The 23,851-nt window shown below is 54.4% G+C and overlaps 4 protein-coding genes across 4 annotated transcripts; 2 read left to right on the top strand and 2 right to left on the bottom strand.

Moving 5' to 3' along the window:
• Positions 1 to 719: 719 nt before the first annotated feature.
• Positions 720 to 2,867, top strand: ENH_00055080 (hypothetical protein, conserved; the record flags this gene model as incomplete). Its single annotated transcript, XM_013583801.1, has 1 exon — positions 720 to 2,867. The coding sequence occupies one exon, from the start codon at positions 720 to 722 to the stop codon at positions 2,865 to 2,867; it is 2,148 nt and encodes a 715-aa protein (XP_013439255.1).
• Positions 2,868 to 3,748: 881 nt separating this feature from the next.
• ENH_00055070 (hypothetical protein, conserved) lies at positions 3,749 to 8,178 on the bottom strand (the record flags this gene model as incomplete). Its single annotated transcript, XM_013583800.1, has 7 exons — positions 3,749 to 4,163; positions 4,399 to 4,471; positions 4,714 to 4,802; positions 5,016 to 5,120; positions 5,478 to 5,567; positions 6,606 to 7,374; positions 7,581 to 8,178. 7 exons carry the CDS (start codon positions 8,176 to 8,178, stop codon positions 3,749 to 3,751), a joined length of 2,139 nt encoding a protein of 712 aa, XP_013439254.1.
• Positions 8,179 to 9,067: 889 nt separating this feature from the next.
• ENH_00055060 (myb-like DNA-binding / high mobility group box domain-containing protein, putative) lies at positions 9,068 to 17,657 on the top strand (the record flags this gene model as incomplete). Its single annotated transcript, XM_013583799.1, has 17 exons — positions 9,068 to 10,238; positions 10,404 to 10,493; positions 10,637 to 11,598; positions 11,760 to 12,075; positions 12,299 to 12,393; positions 12,514 to 12,604; positions 12,847 to 13,294; positions 13,510 to 15,215; positions 15,349 to 15,609; positions 15,714 to 15,814; positions 15,939 to 16,110; positions 16,240 to 16,315; positions 16,410 to 16,518; positions 16,633 to 16,694; positions 16,802 to 16,979; positions 17,153 to 17,255; positions 17,455 to 17,657. 17 exons carry the CDS (start codon positions 9,068 to 9,070, stop codon positions 17,655 to 17,657), a joined length of 6,144 nt encoding a protein of 2,047 aa, XP_013439253.1.
• A 659-nt stretch (positions 17,658 to 18,316) lies between these two features.
• On the bottom strand, positions 18,317 to 22,439 carry ENH_00055050 (hypothetical protein, conserved; the record flags this gene model as incomplete). Its single annotated transcript, XM_013583798.1, has 7 exons — positions 18,317 to 18,373; positions 18,638 to 18,732; positions 18,867 to 19,195; positions 19,487 to 19,645; positions 19,809 to 20,879; positions 21,056 to 21,310; positions 21,541 to 22,439. The coding sequence occupies 7 exons, from the start codon at positions 22,437 to 22,439 to the stop codon at positions 18,317 to 18,319; spliced, it is 2,865 nt and encodes a 954-aa protein (XP_013439252.1).
• Between the last annotated feature and the right edge of the window lie 1,412 nt (positions 22,440 to 23,851).

Raw genomic sequence — 23,851 nt, 5'->3', positions numbered from 1 at the left:
ACTTGAACTAAAAGGAGGCATTGCAATTTGCTCTATCCAATTGTAATATTCATGTTAATAGCGAACTTTTGTGGTATCTTTATTTATCATGTGTCTGGGTCGGGTGAGCAAGTTGCTCTTAATGGTGTGGGATCCGCATAGATGGATCATAGATGGATCTCTACATCAGCATGCTACTGACGCTCTTCAACTCTCTCGGTTTGCTGAAGGGCTGTAGTTTTACGGCCGATTTTTAGTTCAGCTTTCGTTTACTATGCGTTGTTATTTTATTAAGCTTCTTTGGGCTGAAGTACTTCATGTTTATTGGTACCGTTTGACTGTTGTACTGGTCCTACGCCTTCTTGAGGTGCCCTTCTCCTTAGAGCCTCTTCTTTGGCGTCCTTCTTCTTGGGGCTTCCTCTTCGACGTTCTCTACGGACTTCTATGGCTTTGTGTAGCCCATTTTGGGGATGCTATGGCATTTCGAGTTGCGGCCGTTTCCCGAATCAGTTTTACACGGGCGTTAATTAACGCCGCTGCGGGGACATTCTCTGGAGCCCGCCCACTTGTTTTTGAGAGTCCTATATTACCGTGTGAGGTATGTATTGTGTAAGGTGGGTCGATGAGAGTAGGGTGCAGGCACTTCAAAACTGCTGTCTCTGTATGAGCTAATTGTGGGCCAATGGCTGCAGTTGCAGCAGCAGCAGGTGTTGCAGCTATTGCTGTGCCTCTAGACCGGCATGTCGTTTAATAGTTCCGACGCCAGCAAGCCAGTAGACGATGCGTGGAGGCGTTGGGAGCCCACCAGTACGGAGGCAAGCCTTGGGGCCCGCGCCGTGCCGCAGGAGGTCAAGGGCGGACCCACTCGCAACAACTTTGTGCCGTCCCACACTGACTCCCTGCAGCTGGCTATGTCTGATCTGACAGAGGGACCCGGTAGCGCCTCCCAGGCCGGCGATGGTGGTCTTCTGGATGTTCGTCCTTCTCCAACGATGACCCGGCGGAGCGTCTCAGTTGCCATCATTACAATGGTCACCATAGGACTCATTGCGGCTCTCTATCGGGACTTCAGAAGCAATTACAGTGTACACAGCACCCCTGGAAGCCCTAGATTTAGGCGATATCTGCACAAACGCTGGCGTGGCATCTTGGGAGCTGTGGATGAGCCCCTTCCAGCGGCTGAGACCGAGGGAACTAAGGACCCTCGGGATTGGATAAAAACGTTTTTCGCTTCACGTGAGGACCCACACGGGTCGACAGTCGACTTGAAAGACAGCCCTCTGCCCTTTCTTTCTGAGGCAGTCGGGGCCCAAGAGCTTCGAGTGCACCTGCAGCGCACGGCGGCCCTGCTGCCTGCGGCGGAGCGCCTAGCATCAATTGTCGATACAGCAGAGGCGTCTTTGCTGTTTCGGGAGCTGAAGGAGCTTGTAATGAAAGCAGCATCTCCACAGGAATTGGACCAGGTGGGCCACTGGACGGCAGCGGAAAGAAAGGAGGAGCAGCTCGGTGCCGTAAAACGGGGCCTTCGTTCGGCTTCAAGCGCGCTGAAGCAGTTGCTGGACGTAGCGGAGGAGAAAGCCTGGACAATATCCCAGAAGGTTGTGCCGTTACCTCGACTTGCGTGTCTGCCAGAGACCCACATAACTTTATTGTGGGGTACCGGCAGTGCGGGCCTCGTTAGTGCCGTCAAGACCTACCTGCGGTCCCTTGTAGAAACCGCCGAAATCGAAGCACGCCGCGCGAAATGGGCATATCGCGAGCTCAGTCGGCACCAGAAAGGCAGGACAGAGGCGAGTGTGGAGACTATAGTGGGAATGAGCAACCGACTCGAGGACATTTACACAGCATCGGCCTTACGCCAAAACGCTGCCCACTTGGCCGCTCTGCTGCAGCATAATGTGTTTCTTTTATGCAAAACGGCAGTCTGCGGTTTTGCCAACAACAGCAAACGCTTGGTTGAAACCTTGCAAAGGTCGCACGAGGTCGCCCTGTCGGTACTGCAGGATATTGTGCACAGCAAAGGGTCCTTGCCGTACGTCCCGGAGGACGAGATGGAGGCGGAGCAGCAGGAAGTGAATGAGCTGTTGCAACAGAACGTAGATACTCTTCGTGCACTTGAAGGGAGCGTCACAATAGAAGCTGTAATGGCTGCAAGTGATCGACTGAACGCCATAGATGAACATCTGACGAGTCTGTCCCGGAGCTTCCAAAAAAAGGCCAAGCACGTAAGAGACCTATCGAAGCACTGTGAGGATGCCTTGCCCAGGCTAAGGGCAGCGAATCTCGAGAACGTAATGGCGGCAAGAACACAAGCGCTGGCGAACGCAAATATCGCTGAGCTGCTATATGAGAAGGCGCGCAAACGCGTAGACAGACGCGCCGAGGGCGTCCTTGGAAAGGGCGGAGGGGAGACCATCACCAGCATCAACGGCGTCCTGTCGCAGCAGCTGCTGGAGAGACTAAGCGCCGAGAAGCGGAGGGCAGCAGACGGCGCAGCGGCAGCCAACAGCTTCGTGGACGGCGCGCAGTTTGCTGAGGATTTTACGTCGATTTTCGATCTTGTCGATATCTCTGATGCGGCGGCGGCAAAGGCATACAAGGCAGCGGCACAGTCGACGTTAGCGTTTGCTGAGTTCACCACTTTGTATTCTCTTGAAATACACTTGAGAGAAAGTATAGACCTGTGGGCCGATGCCTCTGCCCACATACTGCACAGCGGGCCCTCCGTTCGCCGTCGTTATGAGGATCTGAAGGCACAGTTCGCCGACTGGCAGTTTGCCGCCAAGGAGGCGAGGGACATCTCCAGCATTGCCACGGCTGCGGCGGAGATGCGTTCAATCGTCCACCACCTAGAGCAGCTTGTGGACATGGAGACCGCGATACTATAGGGGCGGCCGCTGCTGCTCTGCTGCAGGTGCACCGTTTCTTCCGCTTCAGCTGCTGCTGCGGGGGCAGAATGCCACAGGAGATATGGGACAAAGCAGGGAAGGCTGATGCAGAGACCGGACAGAACACGCAAGGCCCCTTGTTCCAAAGCGTGGCCTTTGATCCTTTGAGGAACACCCGCAGCTGCAGACCTCGTGAAGGCACTTGCAGTTACGCTTGCAGCACTTGCGCTGCTGTGTGTTACCGAGCCGCTGTGCTACGTCGACCCACGCCTTCAGCTACTTACTACATAGAGGGGGAGGGTCACCCTGTAGGATTCATTGGACGTCCTCTCAGCCAGCGCTAGTGCCCCAGTGGAAGCAGGAACACTTATTCGCAAAAATGGGTGGCTCCGCATTGCCCAGTGGATTCAGGCAGAGGCCCGAAGTGACACACATGGCCTAAGTGAGTTACTTGACCGGGCCCTATGCAGCTGCTGTAGACAGCACTCTACTTGTCTGAAGACACTGTTCGCTCTTTCGGGCGCTTGCTAATAATGTGTTCTGTCAGTGATGGCGTTCACTATGGTACTGTATCGTATAGTTTTGTTTCTTCACGTGTACGTTTTCACGTAATACCCCTGCTTGTCCCACCAACGTGTTCCCGCTTACAGTTCAGAATTTCTTCTTCTCACATAGCCTCGGCAAACATAAGAGTACTCTGTTCTTTATCAGCCGACCTCAAGCAGTGCCTCTACTCTTGGCAGACAAACCCTTCCATGGCCTTGGGGCCTCAGCATGCAAGTACGCATAAGTGCAGAATGCAGTTCTAAATAAAATAACTAAGACCTGATGCCGCCACTAACAAAGATGCCGCTTCGGGTTCTGAACTGTTTCCGAATTTGTTAAGGTGGGCACAGCGAGCACAGCACATCAAGTGTCACAGGGTGAATCCCTTGCATCCGCAGCCACTGGTCGGCCAGCTTTGCATACGAGTCTGGGGCCCTGTCCTTCACAGCTCTAGGAGGCCTACGTCGATGGCGCTTGGCGCTGTCTTTCCCTCCAGATACTGCCGCTTCGGTCAATTGTGTTGTGGCTGGCAGTGTAACTGGTGCTTCTGCTGCATCACCTATATCCAAAAAGGGGATGTCCCCTTTAATGCTCCTGTCACCAGAGGACCCCCAGTGCAGCCTGTCTGGTGGCGTTGCTGTTGGACCCCTTGGGGGCTGCCGTGAGACGTCTAGCTCCATCCTGGAGCGCTCAGCCCTCTCAAGCCAGCGGAAGCGGCAGCTCTGCACGTCGAGGTCTCCCACCTTAAAACTGTGAGACCAAACAACAACCAAAACTGCAGACGGTCCAACTACAGGAATGCCCTGTATGTAAGTCGTCAGAGCAAATCTGCTTGTTTCTCAGTAGAAGGGGGTAGGCCTATATGGCAGCAGCGCCGAACTGGGAACACGAGACATACGACCCGTCGAAACTCGAATATTCACGCACAGCCATTCACGTAAACACGATTTGATAGGTACCCCAACGAGCGCGGACAAATGCGTACTGTCTTATACAGGGCTCCTTCATGCCCTCCACTCCGAACTCCGCGGGATCCACCATGCCCACCACAATGCCTTCTGCAGTAATCACACGCAGCAGCCACCCCACTACCATAAAGTCGCTCGTCGCAGCGTACGTATACACGGAAAAAAGCAGTTTGCAAGCGGTGTCCAGTACACTCAAGCAACACTCAAGCAACTTCGCCTGTACTGCAGTGCCAAGTGCCCAAATTGAAGAGAGGGCGACAGAGGGGCAGACACAACACGAAACCAAAAGGCGAAGACGACGTTATGCCCCAGGGAAGGTGTTGCGAGCGGACCACTGCTTTGAACTTCTCCGTTTGGAAGGAGCAACAGAAACGTGTCGATGTGTTGCTGGCCTTCGTTCTTCTCGTCTATTGGAAAGCGTCTGGAGACACATAGCAAAAACAGGCATACACAGCTTAAGGCTTGCGTCGACTCATGGAAACCCCTCTGCCTTCTTTGTAGCGGTTCTCGCTCTCAGCACCCAGTATAGCACACCACCGCGTTTTTCAATGGATTCTCTGCAGCTCATATGCGCTCTGACTCGTCTTTAGGGCTTGCTTCTGAATTTAGGGCTAATCACAGCAGGGAAACTGACGCAATACGCTCATCCCTCCAAGATTGAGCAAGTGGATTTGTCCCTCCAATATGAGGCGCTAATTTGTGCTGGAAGTAAAAACCGTCCGGTGGGTAGAGAAAGGGTCTGGAAAGAGAAGCAGCAACAAGGCGCGACAACAAAGCTACACGCGCTTCACAAACACAAGGCGACCACAATAGATCCACCTGTCTCAAACCCAGAAAACGACGGGCGCATTAAGCGACGAAGGAGCAAACAAAAATACTGGGATAAACAGGAAATACCGACAAAGCAGCACTTCCCCACAGCAACGACGGAGTTCTGCATAAGTTCCTGATGGGCCCGTCAGCAGTTGGCTCCACCGCCAATAGACATCAAAGCGAATGATGGCATAAAGTGAACAAAAAACAACAAAAGTGGAGCCACGCGAATTTCGCAGTCAGTCAATTTCTGGCCGCAATTCATCGCTAAGAGGCGTCTCACCCTGAGAAGAGACATTGCAGCTCAGAAGCCGCAGCATCCACGAAGGGAAGCAGTTGCAGCGGGGCAAACGCGCCTGGAGCTTCATCAATCCTGCGCCGCAGAGCCGAACACACGCGAAAGATCACGCTGCATTTCATTACACAGTCAACGGTAGGAACGTTACACCTACAAACTGCTCCATGTTCTAAGGTCTGGTAAGACTATTTCCTTCCCAATAGTGCTACAAATTTGCAGCCAACTCATCCACATACTATTCCCGGACAGAAGCATACAGCAAGACTTCGGCCCCCGTATCTGTTTAGATGTATGTGCGCGTGTGCATCAACTGTGTCCTACTATACACATACGCTTACGCATACATATTGTGCACGTACGCTTTCCACGGCACGCTGTGACGAACCAATGCTCACAAGCGCTTATAACAGGTGTGCATGTGTACAAGTACTAAACGTTACTGCAGAGAAATGGTAATGCACACGCATGCATATACCGACACGCTTGCAACCACTCGCTATTGGAATGCCGGAAACCCACAGGTTCATGGCTCTCCCTTTCTGCGAGTTGTTCTATGCATTTCCGTCTATTTGCAAATACATCTGATATAATCTTCTTCCGCGAAACACATCTTTGCAAAGAGAGAAGCAAATGCCTTCCAGCAAATACGCACCCGCGAAGCAGATACATCAACTTCATACATCCCACCGCATATTCATTTGGGAACACTTACCTGAGCAAACACACATAATTAAACGCGTAAATATACTTAGAGGTACACACAACTACTTAGAGACCCACATGTACATGACGTACAAAATGTAACACTTGCTTATACTCGTTGAGGCGCGTGCAGATTTGTTTATATATTCATGCATACATGCACGCGGGAGTGCATGTCTACACTGAAACCTCCGTGGATCTGTCGACACGTGCATAGTTATGAGTACACATACAAATGCACATACATGCCTGTAAGTAACTAAACAAGCGCGCATGCATGCCCTTGCAACAGCACACATCTACGTGTGCAAATCACAACGGTTTCTAGACTGATGAGTCGCATCAAGAGCTTAGGGGTTAGGGTTCCGGTAAGCGCGCCTGCTCTTGAGGAAGAAGTGCCGACATTCAAACTCGCAATGGCCAAGCATCAGGCCCCCGAGAAACAAAACATCCACCACAAACAGCACCTGCCACAAAGGGTCCTCAGCACCGACAGTCCCGCCTTCTGCGAACGCTGCAACAGTTTGTGCGCTTTCAACTGCGCCTTCAGCCTCCCCGTAACGCCTGCAGAAGTACTCCATGTTAGCTGGGGTGTATGGGCACAAAATGCACTCTAGAAGTGTCAGACCCTTTGACAAAATCCCCAAAGGCAGATACATCAGCGGTAGTCCCTGTTGCTGCTGCACCCTCCGCCCCTGCTGCAGCTGTCGCTCCTCTTCCTTAGGCTGCTGGTTGCCCAAAGAGAGCTTGTCTACTTGCCGCAAATCGGCACTACGGCTGAAACTGTGGCAGCCCGCAGGTTCCATCACTGCGCCGCCTGTTGCCTCTGCAGCGGGACCGTACAGTGCAACATCGAATTGTCGCGATAGCTCCAACAGCAACCTCTGCTTTTCTTGAGGGTGGATGCAGCTATACACCTCTTTTTCTAGCTCCTCCATCAGCCTGTGCTTCTCCAACGGCAGACTATGCACGTCCTTCCGCTTTTGCAGCAGCTGCGAGAAAAGCGTCGCCGAGCCGCTCATACTCTCCCGCCCTGCTGCTCCTATCGTCACCTGCGCCTGACTGCTGCATTGCACGCGCAGAAGTGGCCTCCCATTCTTACCGAACAAAAACCCGCGACCGTTGCGCAACAACAGCAAACAACTTCGCCCCTCAGGACGCAAAGCCACCATGTACTCGCCTGCAGACAGTAGACACACGCAGAAACAGTAATAGCAACAACTACAGCAACAGTTGCAGAGCTTGGCCATCTGCCAGGCTTGAAAGCACCAGCAGCCTGTTATCGCCGCTGTTCATACAGATATATTGAAGTTATAACAGCAGCTGCGTCCCAAAAAAGCTGACAGCAGCCAGCGGCAAAGCCTCACAACAGTATCATAACCCTACCTGACTTGAGTTCCTCCGGAGCCTCGTAAATTGCTTGTGGGTGGTTAATGAGCTGTTGCAGCGGGCGGCTGTCCATGTTGTCAAGAGAAGCCCTCATACGGTCATCCCTAACCGTGCCATGCACAGTTCTGATCCGGTGCTGTGCCACCTCTGCATCTTCTACATGCTGCTGCAGGTGCAACAGCTCTTCCTGTTGCCGCAGTTCTCTCTCTGCCTCTGCGCGCAGCTGCCGGAGCAGCTCGCCCCGAGCCTCGGACCGCAGCAGATTGTTGAGCTTCAGCCGCTGCCGTCGCACCTCCTCAGATGTCGGGTGGCTCTTGAATGAGGCCTGCCGAAGCGCATAGACTTGGCTGGGGCAGTTGCTTCCCCAGCTACTGCTGCCACTGTTCCTGCGGCCGCTGCTATTCTTGCTGCCGCTGCTGCTGCCGTTGATGGTGAAGCTGCTGATCTCTATCTCTTGTTCCCTGTGCTCTCGCTGCACCAGGACATCCTGCTCGTCTGCGGGCAGTGCCGTAGGGGCGACCTCTGGGTCGCCATGAAGAGCCCTCTCCGCCGCTGCTGCCTCTGCAGTGAGGCAAGGGGGGGTTGCCGGGTGCATCTTTCAACCTTGTCTCAGCAGCGAAGTACAAGAGCTTCTTAGTACACTGTACAGAAGCAACAAGAGGATGCCTTGCGAGACACCCAAACCTTCTTCTCCTCAGACAGCGCAACGCCAACGCCCTGTAGCGAAACGAAGTAGCCCGCTGGAGCAGCAGTAGCTGGATTGCGGTGGTGTCACCTCATACCTGTTGAGGGCACCAGATATTTAATGTTACCTCTCCATTATATATCAGTTAAATCCGCAAAAGGCACTACGCTCTAGAGGCAGCTGCTCGAATCCCATCCATAAAACAAGTCGCAGCCGTTGCATGTTACCCAGCAGCCCTTGCGGCTGCTGCTGTGGCTGCCAAGATGGAAAATGCAGAGATGCGTTGCACTGCGGGTTGTTACTCATCGGTGTAGAAGACGCATGCATACCTTGCTTTTGTCGGCGTTGCAGGGAGAGAGCGTCCTGCTGCAGGGAGCCGCAGCAGTAAAGTATCCGCTGAGGGCTTGGTTGATTGATTCTGGGGGGATCTTGGTAGAAGCAGGAGCAAATCTGGCGCTTGCCTGTCCATATATTTCATATATCTCTCGGCAGCGACTTTGCCGCTGTGGCGGTGGCGCTTTTCAGACAACAAACCGTGCTCTATCCGGAGCAACGGGTGCTAGGGCTCTAGCAGCATCTTCTGTAAGCACTGTACTGGACTATTGTGGACTGTACACCTGAGGGCATAACAGCAGCGTCTCATATCCAGCAGGCGAACGCAGCAGCTGATGCGGCGTGCTCGTAAGGGGGCATCGGGCCACTTTTCACTCCACGCCACTGCGCTGCTTTTGGCTGCATGCGCTGACCCGATGACGGGAGACGGACTTAAGCGCATATAGGGGCAGATGGTGACTGCTCAATGACCCCTATAGGCAGCATCAGCCGCGATACAAACAGCGGCAGTAGCCAGCAGACAATGCAGGAACTGCCGCCATTGCATCTGTTGCAGCCCCCGCACGACCCGCTACTGCTGATGCCTCATGGACAGCAGCAATTCGGTGCTCAGGGACCCCAGCAGCTGCTGCAGACTCAGACCTCTGCGGAGCAGCCGCTCGAGCGGCAGAGCTTGCAGCTGCTTTTGGAACCTCTCTCAGGCTCTGCAACGGAACAGCAAGGCACTCAGGATCAGGTGCTGCAGTCTTCGCTGCTGGCTAATGAGGTACCTCTGCAGCCGCCGCTGGCCCCCAACTGCAGCAGCAGCAGCAGTAGTAGTAGTGGTAAGGAACTTTGTCATCCTACCGATTTTGTTACTCCCAGCACAGTGTCATGCAGCGGCAACAGCTGCAGTCGCAGCGAAAGCAGCAGCAACAGCAGCAGCAGTAAAGTTCCTCTGTCGTCGCAGTTGCCTGGAGGCAGTGGATGCAACAGCGGATTCCTCTTGGGTGCTGGAACCACCGACTCAGTGGCGTCAACTCCTGTAGCCGCGGTAGGCTCTTCTACAAATGCTGCTGGTGCAGCCGCTGGAGCAGTATCTGGTGAGGAAGAACACCAGAAGTCGGGGTCACCAGCATCAGGTGTTGCTGTTCACGCTAATACGGCACCACCAACAGTAGCGGATACGGGAACATCTTGCGCTCCTTCAGCTGCTGTGGCAGCCTTCACACGAGATCTAGCCGCTGGAGTAGATGCCGGCAGAGGAGCAGAAGCTGCAGTAGTAGCAGGAAGGGACGCAGCCGCACATACAGGTGCAGCAGCATCCACTTGTGCACAAGCAGGTGCTACGTTAGTATCAGCTGGTGCTGCAGCATGCGGAACTGGTACCGCAGCTGACGACGGCAGGACCAGCAACCGCCGCAACCATCGCGGCCGCCGCCGGAAGGGTGGCAGCAGCAAGAACCTCAGCAAGCGTGATGGTATCAGTCTTACAAGACGTAACTGCTTGTGCAGTAGTAGCATCCGTTTGCTACCTGCCCGCTTGCTTCCCGTGTCGCTGCTGTATGGAGAGCGGGCTCTCTTCGAGCCACGCATGCATCAGCGACAGCTGGACTATCCTCTGCAGCAGAAGCAGGAGCTGGATGAAGCACCGTACGGTGAGTTGCCGCTGCTGCACCATCTTATAGGCTGTACAGTGTAGTTTTACTTGCACTGCTATGACTGCAGCTGTATCAGCGATCATTGGCGGAAAAAGGCAACAAGATTACTGCGATGTTGCCAATGGCAGCGTTACTGCTGCTTTTGTTCTGCTGTTGCGGCAGTTGATTTTGATGCAACGAACCGGTTTCCCTTGCATCTTCCAGAGATGGACGCGCCGCTGCTTGCAAATGCGCTGGAGCAGGCTGCAGCAGGTGAGCTCTCGTGATTTTGCTGTTCCTTCTCTTATCAGAATGGTGTCGCGAGCCGGCATGCGGGGTCCATAAGAGTTCTTTGCAGTAGGATCGGCTGCTGCACGGTTGCCATGTGGCTGTTACTGCACTTGTCGCTTCTTCAGAGGCTGCTGCTGCGCACCGAGACATCTTTCTCTGGTTCTCAACGCAAAGGCAATTTCCGACGTTTCAGTTCAACAGTCGTAGAGGTGCTTTTCCTACCAGAGTGAATGAAGTAGCAAGTCCTGAAGACGCAGTCGCTGCAGCAGCTGCAGCAGGTGATGCCTGTGGAGACGCCAAGCAAACCGTTGTTGCTGCATCATGCAGGAGCGTTGATAAAGGCGAACTGGCAGGTGACGCTGCGGATATAGAGAACCCAGCTGAGATAACTGCAACAGCAGACCCATCTGCTGATGGCGCTGCGTCCGGTGACGACCCGGAATTTTTGGCCGCAGCATCCACCGCTGCTGTTGAGGCGCAAAAGACAAAAGAAGTTATAGAAGCGCTCCCTGTGCTGCGGACTCTGGAGAGTCTACTTTATCGTCATACTCTGCAGCTGGAACGCCATCGGGAGCCGCTGCTGCCGCGACAGAAGCGGCAGATGCTGCTGTTGTTGCTGCTTCACGTCATCCGTGTGCGGCCTCAGCTGAGGCCAGCGCTGCTCGACCCCCAGGTGTCTGTTGAGAACAAAGAAAAAGTTCTCTCTCTTCTTCTAGTAGAAGTGCTGCTCGTGGCTGGTGGCCAGATGCAGGAGCAGTGCACGCAGATTTTCGAAGACGCAAGGGGAGAGGGCAGCAAGTCCATAGCAGCAGAAGCAGCAGAGGGAAGCAAAATGGGAACGCGGGTGCTGCAACTACTGCAGCGCTTGGGAACTCGAGGTGCTGTTGTTCTGGGGGACGCCAATGTAGCTGCAGCACGCGAGGCGCTGTTGCAAACGGTAACTCATTTATGGGGACAACGGCTGCCTCAACAGCAGCAACAGCAGCAGCAACAGCACCAGGCAGCGCACACGCTGCTGCAGGTGGTGACGCGCTTGGATTCGTTGCCTCCGCACCTGTTGCTGCCACTGCCAAAGCAGCTTCTTGCTGTACGTTTTCCTGCTTCCCAGAACTCTTTGTCTGTCCTTATTCTGTGCTTTCCTTTTGCGTATCTACCATACAGTCGACTTAGCAAGAAAAGCACCAGGAGCGCAGCAAAAAGAACAACATAATACGTGTTGTGCTGCCACATGTGTGTTTATTGGCGCAGCTTCGTGACCAGCCACCCATGCTGCAGCATTTGGGAGTGCAGCTGCTGTTGGCGGAGCGGCAGCCACTGGGTGGTGCTGCTGCTGCCACGAAGTCTGCTGCTGCAACAGACGCGGTGGCAGCTTCTACCGGTGCTGGCAACGTGCAAGCGTCCCTGCCGTCCGCCTCTCCCCAACCGCAGCAACCAGTTGCTTCGTCCGGTCCGGGCCCACGCGTTGCAGACTTGAAGAGCAACGAACAACAACATCAACCACAGCAGAGTGGTGGCAGCAAAAACAGCACTGATGGACAGCAGTTGAAGAAGCCATCACGGAAGGGTAGGAATGGAGCTAGCTCTGTTGCCACTTTATTTCATGAATTGAGTCGTGATGCAGTTGTCGCAATTGTTGTTTATCTGTGACTCAGTGGTTCAACATCTAGCGCTCTTTCTACACGTGGTCTGTGTTATTTTTTGCTGCCCGCCCTCTGTGTTCCTTTGTCTGTGACTTTTTGTGTGTTAATTCCTTACGTTGAGTTCTTTGGCAATTCTTACCGCTGCAGGTGTTGGCATGTCTGGTTGGGCCTTGTTTGCCAAGGAGAAAAGGCTTGAGCTGTTGCAAAATGGACAGCTCACTGGGGAGACGCTGCCAGAGCAGGTGGGGGGACTAGTTGCATCCACGTAGTGGCTGCTGGTGACGCTTCTGCTTCAGTTTTGCGACTGCTTCTTGTGAAAGGCATGAATTTTGGGCCATGTCAGCTGTTTGGAACTCGTGCAGACGAGCTGCGTTGCGAAGTTCTGGCACGCCCTTTCGAAGGACGGAAAGGAAGCGTGGGGCCGCCGTGCCGAGCAGCTCAACAGACTTGCGGGTGAGCAGCTGCTGCGGCATCTTCCGTTGCCACAGCAGTCAGTACTGCTACCGCGAGTGCTGCTTCTCTTATTTTATTGATATTTCTTCTTCTGCCTCCATTGCCGCCTCTTTTTACTTGGTTACCCAGCTTTTTGTTAGGCTGCTGCTGTTCGGGCGCTGCTGCGGTGTGCGTAATCTACGGAAAATGTTACAGTAGCGGCATTTTCACATTTTTAGTGCGCTTCGTTTCTTCTGCTGCAGCAGGGGAGCGGGGCAAGGAGGTTGAAAAAAAGCCGCAGCAGCATAATCAGCAGCCTGGTGGATCCCCTGCAGTTTCATCAACCAGTGCGCAGGCAACACCACAGCAGACTACGCTTCAGAAGATTGCCCCGAAACAGCAGCAGCGGTCAACACCTGTAGGCGCCGGTGGAGCTGAGGAGACATCGCAGCAACCAGCGCAGCAGACACCACCGCCGTCACAGCAGCAGCAGCAGCAACAGCAGCTGCTGGGGTCTGTCGCAAAGAAGAGCCCGCTCACAGGGACGCCCCCAAGAAAGCGAAAGAGAGGAGGACCAGGAGACAAGACAGGGGGCCACAGAGGGTACACAGCGTTCACCTTGTTTGCGCGTGAGACGCGCATCAACTGTAAGGAGCTTGGCATCGACTGTGGGGCCTCTCTCAGTGAACAGAATACATTTATAGGGGACAGGTGGGTTGAGCCGCACTTATGTAGATACACAAATAACGTTAGTGGCGAAAAGCAACCAGGTAGAGGAACAGAGGCAAGCACGGTGCTGACACAAACGAAAGGAGAGAAGCAATGCCAGCGTGGGACAGGGGAGAGTGGGCACGCGAAGAGCATCCAGTATTTTTCTTTGCGCTATCCCTCCTTAGTCGTAGCTGTTTGCTGCGGCGCCTGCACAGGTGGCGTCAGTTGTCAGCGGAGGAGAAGAGAAGCTTTCAATCGCGAGCCCGCGCAGCAAATGAAGCGTGGAAGAAGCAGCAGTTGGAGCAAGGGCAGCAACAGCAACAGCAGCAGCAGACGCAGCAAAAAAACAAGCAGAACCCACGTCCACAAGTTACTCCACCTGTTGCTGTGCAGCACCAGCAACCGCAGGTACAACCACAGAAGCAGCAACAGCAGCGTTTCTGCCAGGCTCCGCGGCTAAATAGGCTACAGACCCCGGCACAGCATCAGCAACAGCAGGGTTCTGTTTCCCCGCAACAGCTACAGGTAGCAGGAGCGCAGCCACAGCATCAGAGTGCGCCGGTACAACCGCAACTGCAGCAGCAGCAAGTTTTGCAGCAGTCATCGCAGGCGCTGTTACAGGGCTTACCAGCTGGCCAGCATCAGCGGCCTCCACAGCAACAGCAGCAGCAGCAGTGGCTGATGCATTCCACCAACTCTCCTACAGCAGTGCTACGGAGCTGTCTATCGCCGGATGGCACAGCTGTTTCCAATGCGTTGCCTGGTGTTTGTGGCCCTCTGGTCCCGCCGTTGCAGCAACACCCCCAGCAGCAGCCTCTACTGCTACCGCAGCACTTGCAAACGCACAATATGGTCAGCCCAGAAGTGGGGTGGCAGCAGCCGCATGGACTGCAACCGTCTCCAGCACATCGACAAGAGTCAGGTCAACTGCAACTTCTGATGCAGCAGCCGCAGCAACACCAGAGCGCCACATCTCGTCCCTTACGCGCTTCCCACTCGCCCGCTGCTGCTGCATTTTCTGCTGCAGCACGGCAATTGAATAAGGAGGTCGAGTTCAATTCAGATATCCCAGTCGCTTCCCCACAACAGCAGCGTTACTTGCCTTCACAGCAGCAGCAGAACCAGCAGCTGCACGTAAGCATATCCTCTGGAGTTCCTCAGCACTGGTCTTCAACAGATGCAGCTGCGCCATCGCCGGCCCCCCCTTCTTTTGCTTCTGTGCAGCAGCATGGTGCTTCTCCAGGAAGGTTATCTAAAACTAGGTGTCACCACGATTCGCCTGCTAGCCGTGCTTTTGCAGCAGCAGCTGGGCGGTCAGAGGGCCACACGGCCAGCGGCACCGAGAGTGATGCTGGAAGCGCAACAGAAGGAGAGCAACGGCGCGGCCGTGAATTGCTTGTTGGTGCAGCATCTAATAATGAGGCCTGCAGCAGTGGCGGCAACAGCAGCGGCAGCGTCATGGGGGGTGAACCCTCTATGACTGAAATTGCTGCTGCTGCCATCACTGCGGCAGACGAGGCGGAAGCTGCAGCGGCTGCAGCTGCTAGGCAGGTTTTTCTTGCAGCTTCGGAAGATGATGACGTATGGGAGCTCCAGAAGCGGCAGCATGAGCAGATAGTGCAGCAGCAGCAGCAGCAGCAGGAGGTAATCGCCCAGACACGGCAGCAACAGCTGCGCTTGCATTTGGAAGCTGAGAAGGGCACAAAAGATAGCAACAGCGGGACCAAAGGCACTGACCAGCAGCCTCGGCTTCGTCGTCCTCGGGCCTTAACGGCGGCAAAGCAAACAGCAGCTCGCAGATCCCGAGTACAGCGTGACTGTGAAGGTAGCAGCAGCAGAGAGACAAGCATCAGCGGCAATAACAGCGACAGCAGCAGCAGCACTGAAAGGAGTCGAAGCAGCGAGGGCAGCAGTCACAGCGGTGAGTCAGGGAAGTGTTCAGGTCAAGTCTCTGACGCTCTGTTAGGGGCTTTCCTTGTTCTTTAGCCTCGCATGTGGCTTCACTTGCCTTTGTACTGACGGCTAAGTCATTCTAACTGCGTTGCTTGCCACAGCAGAAAGCAGCGACGAGGAATTTTCCCCCACGCGAGGGCTACATAACACTTGTAAGCGCCTCCGTAAAGGAGCTCCCGCTACAGTTGAGAAGCATCATGGGAGGGGCGTCGCTGCATTGAAAGGCCGTAACAATATGACGACGCAGCGGAAACCTCGCACAGGTAGACGTAACCGCGACCCCGGGAGCTCAACCCCATCTACTCTTGCGACGAATGTTTCGGCGGCAGACTCCGCAGTTCAGGAGGCAGGCGCTGGGAAGAGTACGCTGTTGTTGCTTCTGCTGCTCTTGCTGCTGCCGCAGCTTTTGTTGCCTTGGTTCCGCTACTGAATTTGTGTATGGTCTGTGGTGCTGGTGCCTCTACAGAGCCAGTCACGCTTTGGGACCTTGTGAAGCGGAATCTTCGCAGGAAGACTGCAGCAGGTGCAGCGGCTAGACGGAGCGCAGGCACTGGGACAGCAACAGGCGTGAGTTGCAACCCCTCACGTGCAGACTATCCTTTTCATCGTCCCTGGAGGACTCTTGCCAAACACGCATGTCGGATCTCATTGCTGTTTTGGGTCAGTCGCTTTGTTACTTCCTACGATGCAGACAGCGGAGTCCCCGGTTGACCAAACGGAGGATCCGTTCGCGTTGCTTTTAACCCCTAGCCCGCAGCAGCACCAGCTGAAACAGCAGAAACAAGTCGCGGGTTTGGCGTCGACTACAAATGTAGATGGGTCGGATCTTCAGGGTCTCTTCGAAGCTCCTGCTGGCGACAGCGGTGCGGTGTTTTAGGCCCCTGGTCCTTGCTCCTTTTGTGACATGCTCTGTCATCATCAACTGTCTGCTCGGCTTCGCTTCCGTCCCTTAAAGATACCTACAACCTGCTGCTGCTGCACGTGATTTGCAGGTGTAGATTCATTGCGCCTGGACTCAGACGGTAACTTGGTGGTTGCAGATGGGCCCAAAGAGGTATTCTGCTGCAGGTAAATCACGTTGCGAGGGCCACAGCCGATATGGCAGCAGCAGCGATACCAGCAGCGTTGATATGCGTAAGAGCTGTTCTGTGGGGCTGGACAGATGTCTGGGCATGTCGGGTTTGCTGGGAGGAGGCTGCATGTGCACAAGCGGGCAGCAGAGACGCGTTCTTGAAGAAGACTTGACTTCTAGAGGAGCGTTTGCGTTACAGGTTGGTCTTTGTTGCTGTTGAGGTCTTGCTTCTGAAGCGAGGCGCAGCTGCGACCTGCTGTTGTGTAGTGATTGTGCTTGTATTATTCTAATCCATGTGCATTTGCTACTGCAGCCATACGAAGGAGCATACAAGAAGACAAAGGGAAAGCGCTGGACCGAGGAGGAAACTCGCAAGTAAGTGGGGGCCCTACGGTCTGCTGCAGCAGGGAGTGGACAGAGTAACAGCAGTGGCCTCTCGTGATTGTCAGTGATTGCCATGTTTGGCCGTACTGCGTTTGCAGGTTCTATGAGTGTCTATCCTCATGCGGGACGGACTTGCTGCTGATAGGAACGATGATGCCAGGCGTGACAGATGGCCAACTAAAGCGCAAGCTCAAAAGGGAAGAAAAAAAGAATGCAGCGCTTGTGGAGGCCGCACTGTCGAGAAAGCGTTCACTTTCACTCCAGGCTTACGAACAGGTGTTTCTTCTTCCCTAAGTTCAGTGGATCCATACTCAATGCATCCATACTCAGGTTACGGCTACAGCAGGAGCGCCAAGAAAGCTGCAGCAGTACGCTGCTAATGTATTGTCACGCTTCAGAACCGTTTCTTGCGGAGTGGTATGCTCTTTCCGTGTGCGGCGTCACTGCAGCTCCATGGGACTATACGCCGGGAGCTGCACTGTCAGCCATTGAACGACTCTGATGAGGAGCCGCCACCAAGAGCTCTGGGCGCACTGGCCCTTCCAGCCCCGGGTAAATTTCACCACAGCATCTTACTTGTGGCGGGTTGAGTTGCGCACACTTCCTCCTGCCTAAGTGTCGTCTTTCACTGCCCGTGACCGACGGAGGACTTCCGTTATCCCTGCCTGTACTACTGCAGCATGATGGCGTAGTAGTGTAAGCCTTCGCAGATTGCTCCTACATCCTGGCTTCATCTGGTGTGCTGTGACAGCTGCAGTAACTACGCCGGCATCGAACGGCAGCAGTGGTTTGCTGACGCTTTTCGGAGACGACTCAGCCATGGATGCCATCATGGCTCCAAGGAACTCAGGGGAGCCCGCAGACTTGCCTGAAGGGCTTGCTGGAGGGACAGCAAAGGATACTTCCGATGCTCTGGACACTTCTCTTATGGCCCTGTTGGGGGAGCCTTTCTAACCGCGTAATCTAGCCCAAATTGTCGCCTCTGCAGACGGGGTTCCCGGCATCCAACTGACTATCTGGGGCCAACTTTTGCCGGGGCCTCTCATCCACATGTGCTGTCGCAGCAGATAGCGCAGGTACTACCCATGCAGTGAATATGTCAACTTCGTAGAGATCGACTGGCTAGCAAGCTTACAGTCAAGCTAGCTTTAATTACTAGGTAGTCCCATGCCCCAATTTTAGTTGGCATGCGTATCAGCAGATTGAGTGTACGACTGCAAGATTGGCAGCTCCTGTTGAAAGGAAGCCAGTCGTCGTTGCGTCTAGCGAGGTTTGCGTTTGCGCTAGTTGTGCACGCTACCCTTGCACTCAGTAGTGGCTAGAGGGCAAACTACTGCTCAGAAGTAGGGAGACCCGATATGTCAGGCCTCAAAATGGCCCTCCTCGCTGGAAGGGGTCGTTCCAGCACAACTTCAAACAAGTTCAGAAGCCCCTCCTTTGCAAAGCCAACTCCCGCTCAGCAGCACCAAGGCAACTCCGTTCGTATGTCGCAAACAACAGAGCGACCAGCAACACAGCAGGGTAACTTGCTAGCCAAACGTCGAAGGGATTAGCGGTATAATCACGAGGCTAGCTGACGCTTATGTGCTGGGACGGGTGGACGGGGTCGTTGACTACTGGGTTGCGTCCGAGGTTTCGCGGGGATCGTTCAGCCGAGAAAAGCGATGAAGCTGCACGCAGATAAAAGGGGCATTGGTAGCATCTACACAAAACCAACGAACAACCAAGCTGACTGCCTACGTCATGAATGTCTTCCGCCACATGACGCGTATTTTCCGGTGCTAGCCAACGCTCTGCTGCCGGAAAGAAACAGTGGCAACCGCCCTCTACTGGCACTTACGGTCCTACAAGAAGCAGCAAATGCCTCACTGCCACATATATCTGAGAGCTCTCAACCACACTTCCGTCTTGCTTACCGCTTCCGTCGTGCTTACCTCTCCTTTGAACCAATCCGCTCGGCTCCGCTCAAACCGAGCCCTCAGTGCTGCCACGGAGGTGATCTCTCCTTCCGGACTTCGCTGTTCCTTCCCTAAACAAAACATCGCAGACTCACGCAACGCCAAGCGAAGCATTACAGTGGAACAGGCAGCTCCAGGTAGCCGCCGTTTCTCTTCACTTGTTTGCAAGCATGCAGCTGCTTCAGCTGCAATGGAGAGGCCTGACCCATGTAATCCGTCCCCACGGGACCATAAGAGTCACTGGTGATGTGCCCTTGATGATTCTGGCAGTCCCCTGGAGGGCCTCGTGTTGGCTTCCCTTGCCTATGGAACTGCCTGTGCCTCCAGGCATCTTCTGGTGCTTTTGAAGCGCTCCGGCTGCTGCACTGGCTGATGGTCTCTGGGGTTGTTGCCGTCCTGTCCGCAGCACCTGGCAGTCGCCCCTGCTGCTTGCCCTTGGCCGCACAGCTCTTCATCCAGTCAAGCCGAGCTCTAATCCGTCGTGCTGTTGCCTCGTCCCTGTTTCCGTCTTCTCCCGCAGGCAATAAGCCCGTCCTACAGCAACAATACCAGCATCAGGACACGAGAAAAACAAAGATGCGCAAGGGATACCGAAGGTGCATACCACTGAACAAAATCCGACTGCGCTACAGGCGAAAACAGGCGAAGAGGCAACGCCTCATAGACGAACCGCAATACCAGCAGAAAAGTGCCATGCCGTCACTGCTGCTTCTGCAGCAAAATCAGAAAGATTGCTTGCCGACGCAGATGCAAACAAACGAACTGCAAGCAGCAACAGCATCACCAACAGTAAAACACGCAGCGGCAGCAGAAGTATGCGCCTACTTCCTGAGGCGGACAGCCTTGTAAGGGTTGGGCCTCTGCTCATCTGCATCAGCGTCAACTTGCATCAGCCACTCCGGGAAATCAGAGAGTCCCATTCTCAGTTGTCGTGCCTCCAAAGCCTCAGGATCTTCTTCCCTACCACGCATTGTCAGCTGTCGCCTGCAGCAACAGCAAAGCAGGCCAGCAGCAGCAAATGAAACGGCTGTGGAGTAGTGAGAATGTAAGCCATATGCGGAGACGCAGCGGCAGTAGCTTCAGTAACATGCAGAGCACCCTCGCCAGTAGCACCAAAACTACCAGCACCTGTAGTTCCTATGCGCACGAGCTTAGCCTCCGTTGTTCGCTGTGAAGTTCGTCGGATTCCAGCTCCTCCAATGGGCTGGATACCGCTTCTCCTGTTGCGGCTGCTTTTGCTTTTGCTCCAAAGATATCAAGCTGCGGTTTTTTCGGGGCTGCTGCCATGTCATCCACCCCAACGGTACGCAGACACTCCTCCACAGACCCAGCTCTTACTGCTTTTTCTGGTGGCCCTCCCGAAGTTGGGGATGCCACTGGTTCTGCCTTTGGTGTATTTTCTGCTCCTTCCGCTGCTTGCTCTGGCGTTCCTTCATACTGATCGTCTACCGACGAGCCCTTAGCAGCAGGAATCGGCTCACTCTCTCGTCCTCGAGATCCCCTTGCTGCTGAAGCTTCTCCGGCCGTAGAGCGCGCGTCGCATGCTGTCGTTTCCAGAGCTGCTCCTGCTTCTGCTGCTGCATCGGCTGCGGCTTTCCTTGTCACCTCTCCTGCAGTGCCCCATGGCACGTGCACTTCTTCTAATACTTCTGCTGCTGCATCCTCTGCCGCTTCGTCTAGTGCTAATTCGGCTTCCCCTGCTGCACCGACACGCTCTCCTGCACATGGTTTGCCTGAGGCTGCATCATCTGTTGTCAAGTCCCTCACGGCTTCCGCTGTTGCTACATCTGCCACTTCTGCCCCCGCAGCCGCTTCTGTTTCCGTTTCCGCAACTGATGTACCTTCGGCTGGTGCCGTTTCCCGTGCTGCCTCTGGTTGGCCGGCTCCGGCTGCGAATTTGCCACGGGCAAGAGAGAAGTTATCGCATTCAACGTACGCGTGTGACGAAGCACAAGCAGCAGTATCTGCTGGAGCCGCAGCTCCTTCCTGTCCAGATATACCTAACGTTGAAGCGTTATCACGTGACTCTGCCGTCGCTGAAACATCTTCAAGATCTCCCTCTGCGTCTGCGTTATCATCCGCAGCAGCTGCCGCACAACTGCGATAAGCTCCACGATCTGCCGTTTCAGGACCATATCCAGCGGTTTTTTCGGGGCTTGTTTTGCTGTCAACACCTGGTAGGTCATCCTTTGCTTTTGCAGCATCGAGGCTGGACGGACTGCAGCAGCAGCAGCAGCACCAGCAACAGCGATACCTGCCAGTCCCAACCGAGGAAAACACGTGCCGCAGCAGAGGCAGCGACACCAGCACATGCAGGCGACGTGGCTCTGCATGCTCACTTTCTGTTAACAAAAGAAAACGCTAGCTTCGCTGTAGTCAAGGGAGGTCACTTACCTGGGGATCACCTTCGCAAATTGCTCCACGATATCTTCGAAGGCAAATATGTATGGACACGGCCCAGCGCCAACACCTCCCGCCACAGCAGCCGTTGTGTCAGCTGGTGCGGCTTTAGCTGACAAGCCCACAAGAGGGTCAAATTCAGTGCTCTCTGTATTTTGAGGTACTACGGACTTCAGAGGAGAAGAATGGTTAACGAGAGTTAGGATGCCTGCCTCTAAGCTGCGATGCCTGCCTGACCACTCAAGGCCCCTGCGCCGGCATCCCAGAGCACGCACAATCTCAAGATATCTCTAAGCCTTTCCAACAGATGGTGTCACGCAGCGCACGGCATTCTGCAAAACACCTAGCAGTTGTCCTTAGTCAGATGTGGCCTGTGCAGGCCTGCGCAGTACTAGAGCATAAGGACACAAGAGGGCTCTGTAGTCCATGCATGTGCATGCACCGACAAACTTGGGCTAAAGGCGGCGTGCTGCTCTCACCAAGATAGAAACGGTTGCAGCGCCCTGTGCCCTTCGTCAACCTCCAATGGCAAGTCCGACATCAGCGCATCCTCGCCCACCAGAATTCGGCTGTCTACAGACGGTCCACTGCCCCTAGAAGAGGCGCCTGCTGCTGGAGGGCTCCCAGCCATGGTTGATCCTGTTGAAGAAATAGAAAGAGACAATAAATTTGCCGTCAGCCGCTTCAACTTCGAGGCCTGGCGACGCACAGCCCGACCCACAGAAGACTCGTTCCTGGTGCCGTTCCTGTTACTACTGCTGCTGGTAGCAGCTGCTGCAACTAGGCCGTGCTGCAGCAGCTGTAGCTCGCGCCTCAGGGCACAAGGAGATTGCGTTGCAGTAGTAGCACGGGTTGCTTCCCCAAATGACGGCAGTGGCTTTGCTCCCTTGTAGTAGTCAGCACGCCCCGGCCACGGCACGAAGGCAGTAAATGCTTCCTGCTGCTGCACCAGCGCTGTTTGCTGCTGCTTGTGATGCAACTGTTGCTGTTGTTTCAGAGAGTGCACGGGTTCTTTCTGCTGTTTCCCGTGTTGTTCTCCAAACTCATCAGAAGATAACGCACCTGTTTGTGCATCTGCGCAAGCTTGGCAACCCTCAGCAGCACGCCACCGGTTGCTATGGTCGTTGTTTCTGTTGCTACCGCTGGTACTTCTGACTGGGATACTGAAGCAGTTGGTGCTGTGGAGAGCACTAGGGTCCTCGAGACCGTCTTCTTTCCCACGTGTTGAGTGTATTTCTTGCGACGTGTACTCCTGACGCAGTTGCTGCTTCTGTGTGCGCTGGGGCTGCCTTTCCAGTAGCTGTTGTTGCCCAAGGCTGCAAGCATCCAAGGAGACCTGAAGGGTCTGCGAAGCCAGAGCCTCCCCTCCCTGCAGCATCGCCAGGGATCAGTAAACGCAAGAGTTCCACAGCCCTCACACAGCAACCTGACTGCATCAGCCGCCGTGGCAGCTGTTGCTGCTGTGGCAGCGTGGGGGCCGATTTTATAGGTTCAGCACAAGTACGCTGCACCAGACCAACAAAGTGATTCGAAGCATATCTTGCTACATCACTGTTTATACTTTGATGCTGTCATGTGACCACAAATGCGCTTCTGTTGACGTCCTGTTGTGGTAACCTATAGCATAAGCTGCCTTTGCCCTTGCTGCTCTTGTTAGCGTCTGAGCTTTCCCGGAAAACCGCTGGCGAGTGACAAATGCGCGTGACAGATTCACGCTTCCGCCTCTGTCCCATCTGATGCTTCTACTCTATTGCCGTCAACAACCTACTCTCCCCGCCAATATGCCGTTGACGGCAGCCCTCCGGTGCTATTTCCGGTGTTACAGCCTCCAGTCCCATTGCTTCTCTCGTTATGATTGAAGAGATTAGATGTGACTTGCTTTTTGATGTGACAAATGCAGCTCCTGTGTTGCAGACGCTGAGCATGGCATCAAAAGCAGTGCGGCAGCACCTGCGGCACCACTCGGTAGTTTTCTCTAACTACAATAGTTCGTTTAGACTGCTGAACGGCATATAAAGCAGTTGCCCGACATACCCTACAAAAAACTAACCAGGTGACGCAATATTCACAGATGAAGCGGCTGGCAGCAAACAGCCCCGTGTTGCTGTACCTGGAAGAGCCTGAACAAGGGGCAATCGAGCCCACAGAGCTTTGAAATCTCAAAGCAACAACTTTTACAAAGAAACACCCATAATTAATTCTAAGCCCGTACGTGCCGCTTGTGTAGCATGTTTGAGCGATGCAGCCCCCTGAGCGAGGCCTTTCGCTTGGGCCTCTTATGTGCAAGCAACTCACACAGCTCCAGAGTGTCTACGTAGCTCTTGACAACGCTACAAGCAACTATTCCAGCCCGTTTAGTCGCTGGAAGTAGATGCTGTTTGTTGGCACCGAAATACACTGGACTATTGCGACGGGTGAATATGGGTCACTTCTGCACATTCCAGCCCGTTAATAGACGAAGTGTCTCCAATTTACGCTTCCATCTGCATAGGCGTGATAGGCTAAGGCCTCCGTAAGCTCCTACAGCTAAAACAGCAGCAGTAACGCGACTAGGCACTACTGCAACGCAGCACAATCAGGGCTTCGATGAAGCTGCGCTTACCAGAGAAGTCGCCTTTTTCCGCGTCTTGCTGGTGTTAGGAAGGGTTAGTAAAGACCCCACTGGTGGCCTCCAACTTTCTTTGTAAGGGTACAAATAGGTGGGGGTCTTGACCCCCACCTACTTGTACTTACGAAGACCATTTGGTCAGAAAAGAAGCGGGGCTGCCGTGCCTGTGGGCATCGCGGCAT

Source organism: Eimeria necatrix, genomic scaffold, assembly GCF_000499385.1.
Source record: "Eimeria necatrix Houghton genomic scaffold, Enh_scaff44, whole genome shotgun sequence".
In the NCBI taxonomy this organism is placed as follows: Eukaryota; Apicomplexa; class Conoidasida; order Eucoccidiorida; family Eimeriidae; genus Eimeria; species Eimeria necatrix.
This window is presented reverse-complemented; position numbering and strand designations above follow the sequence as displayed.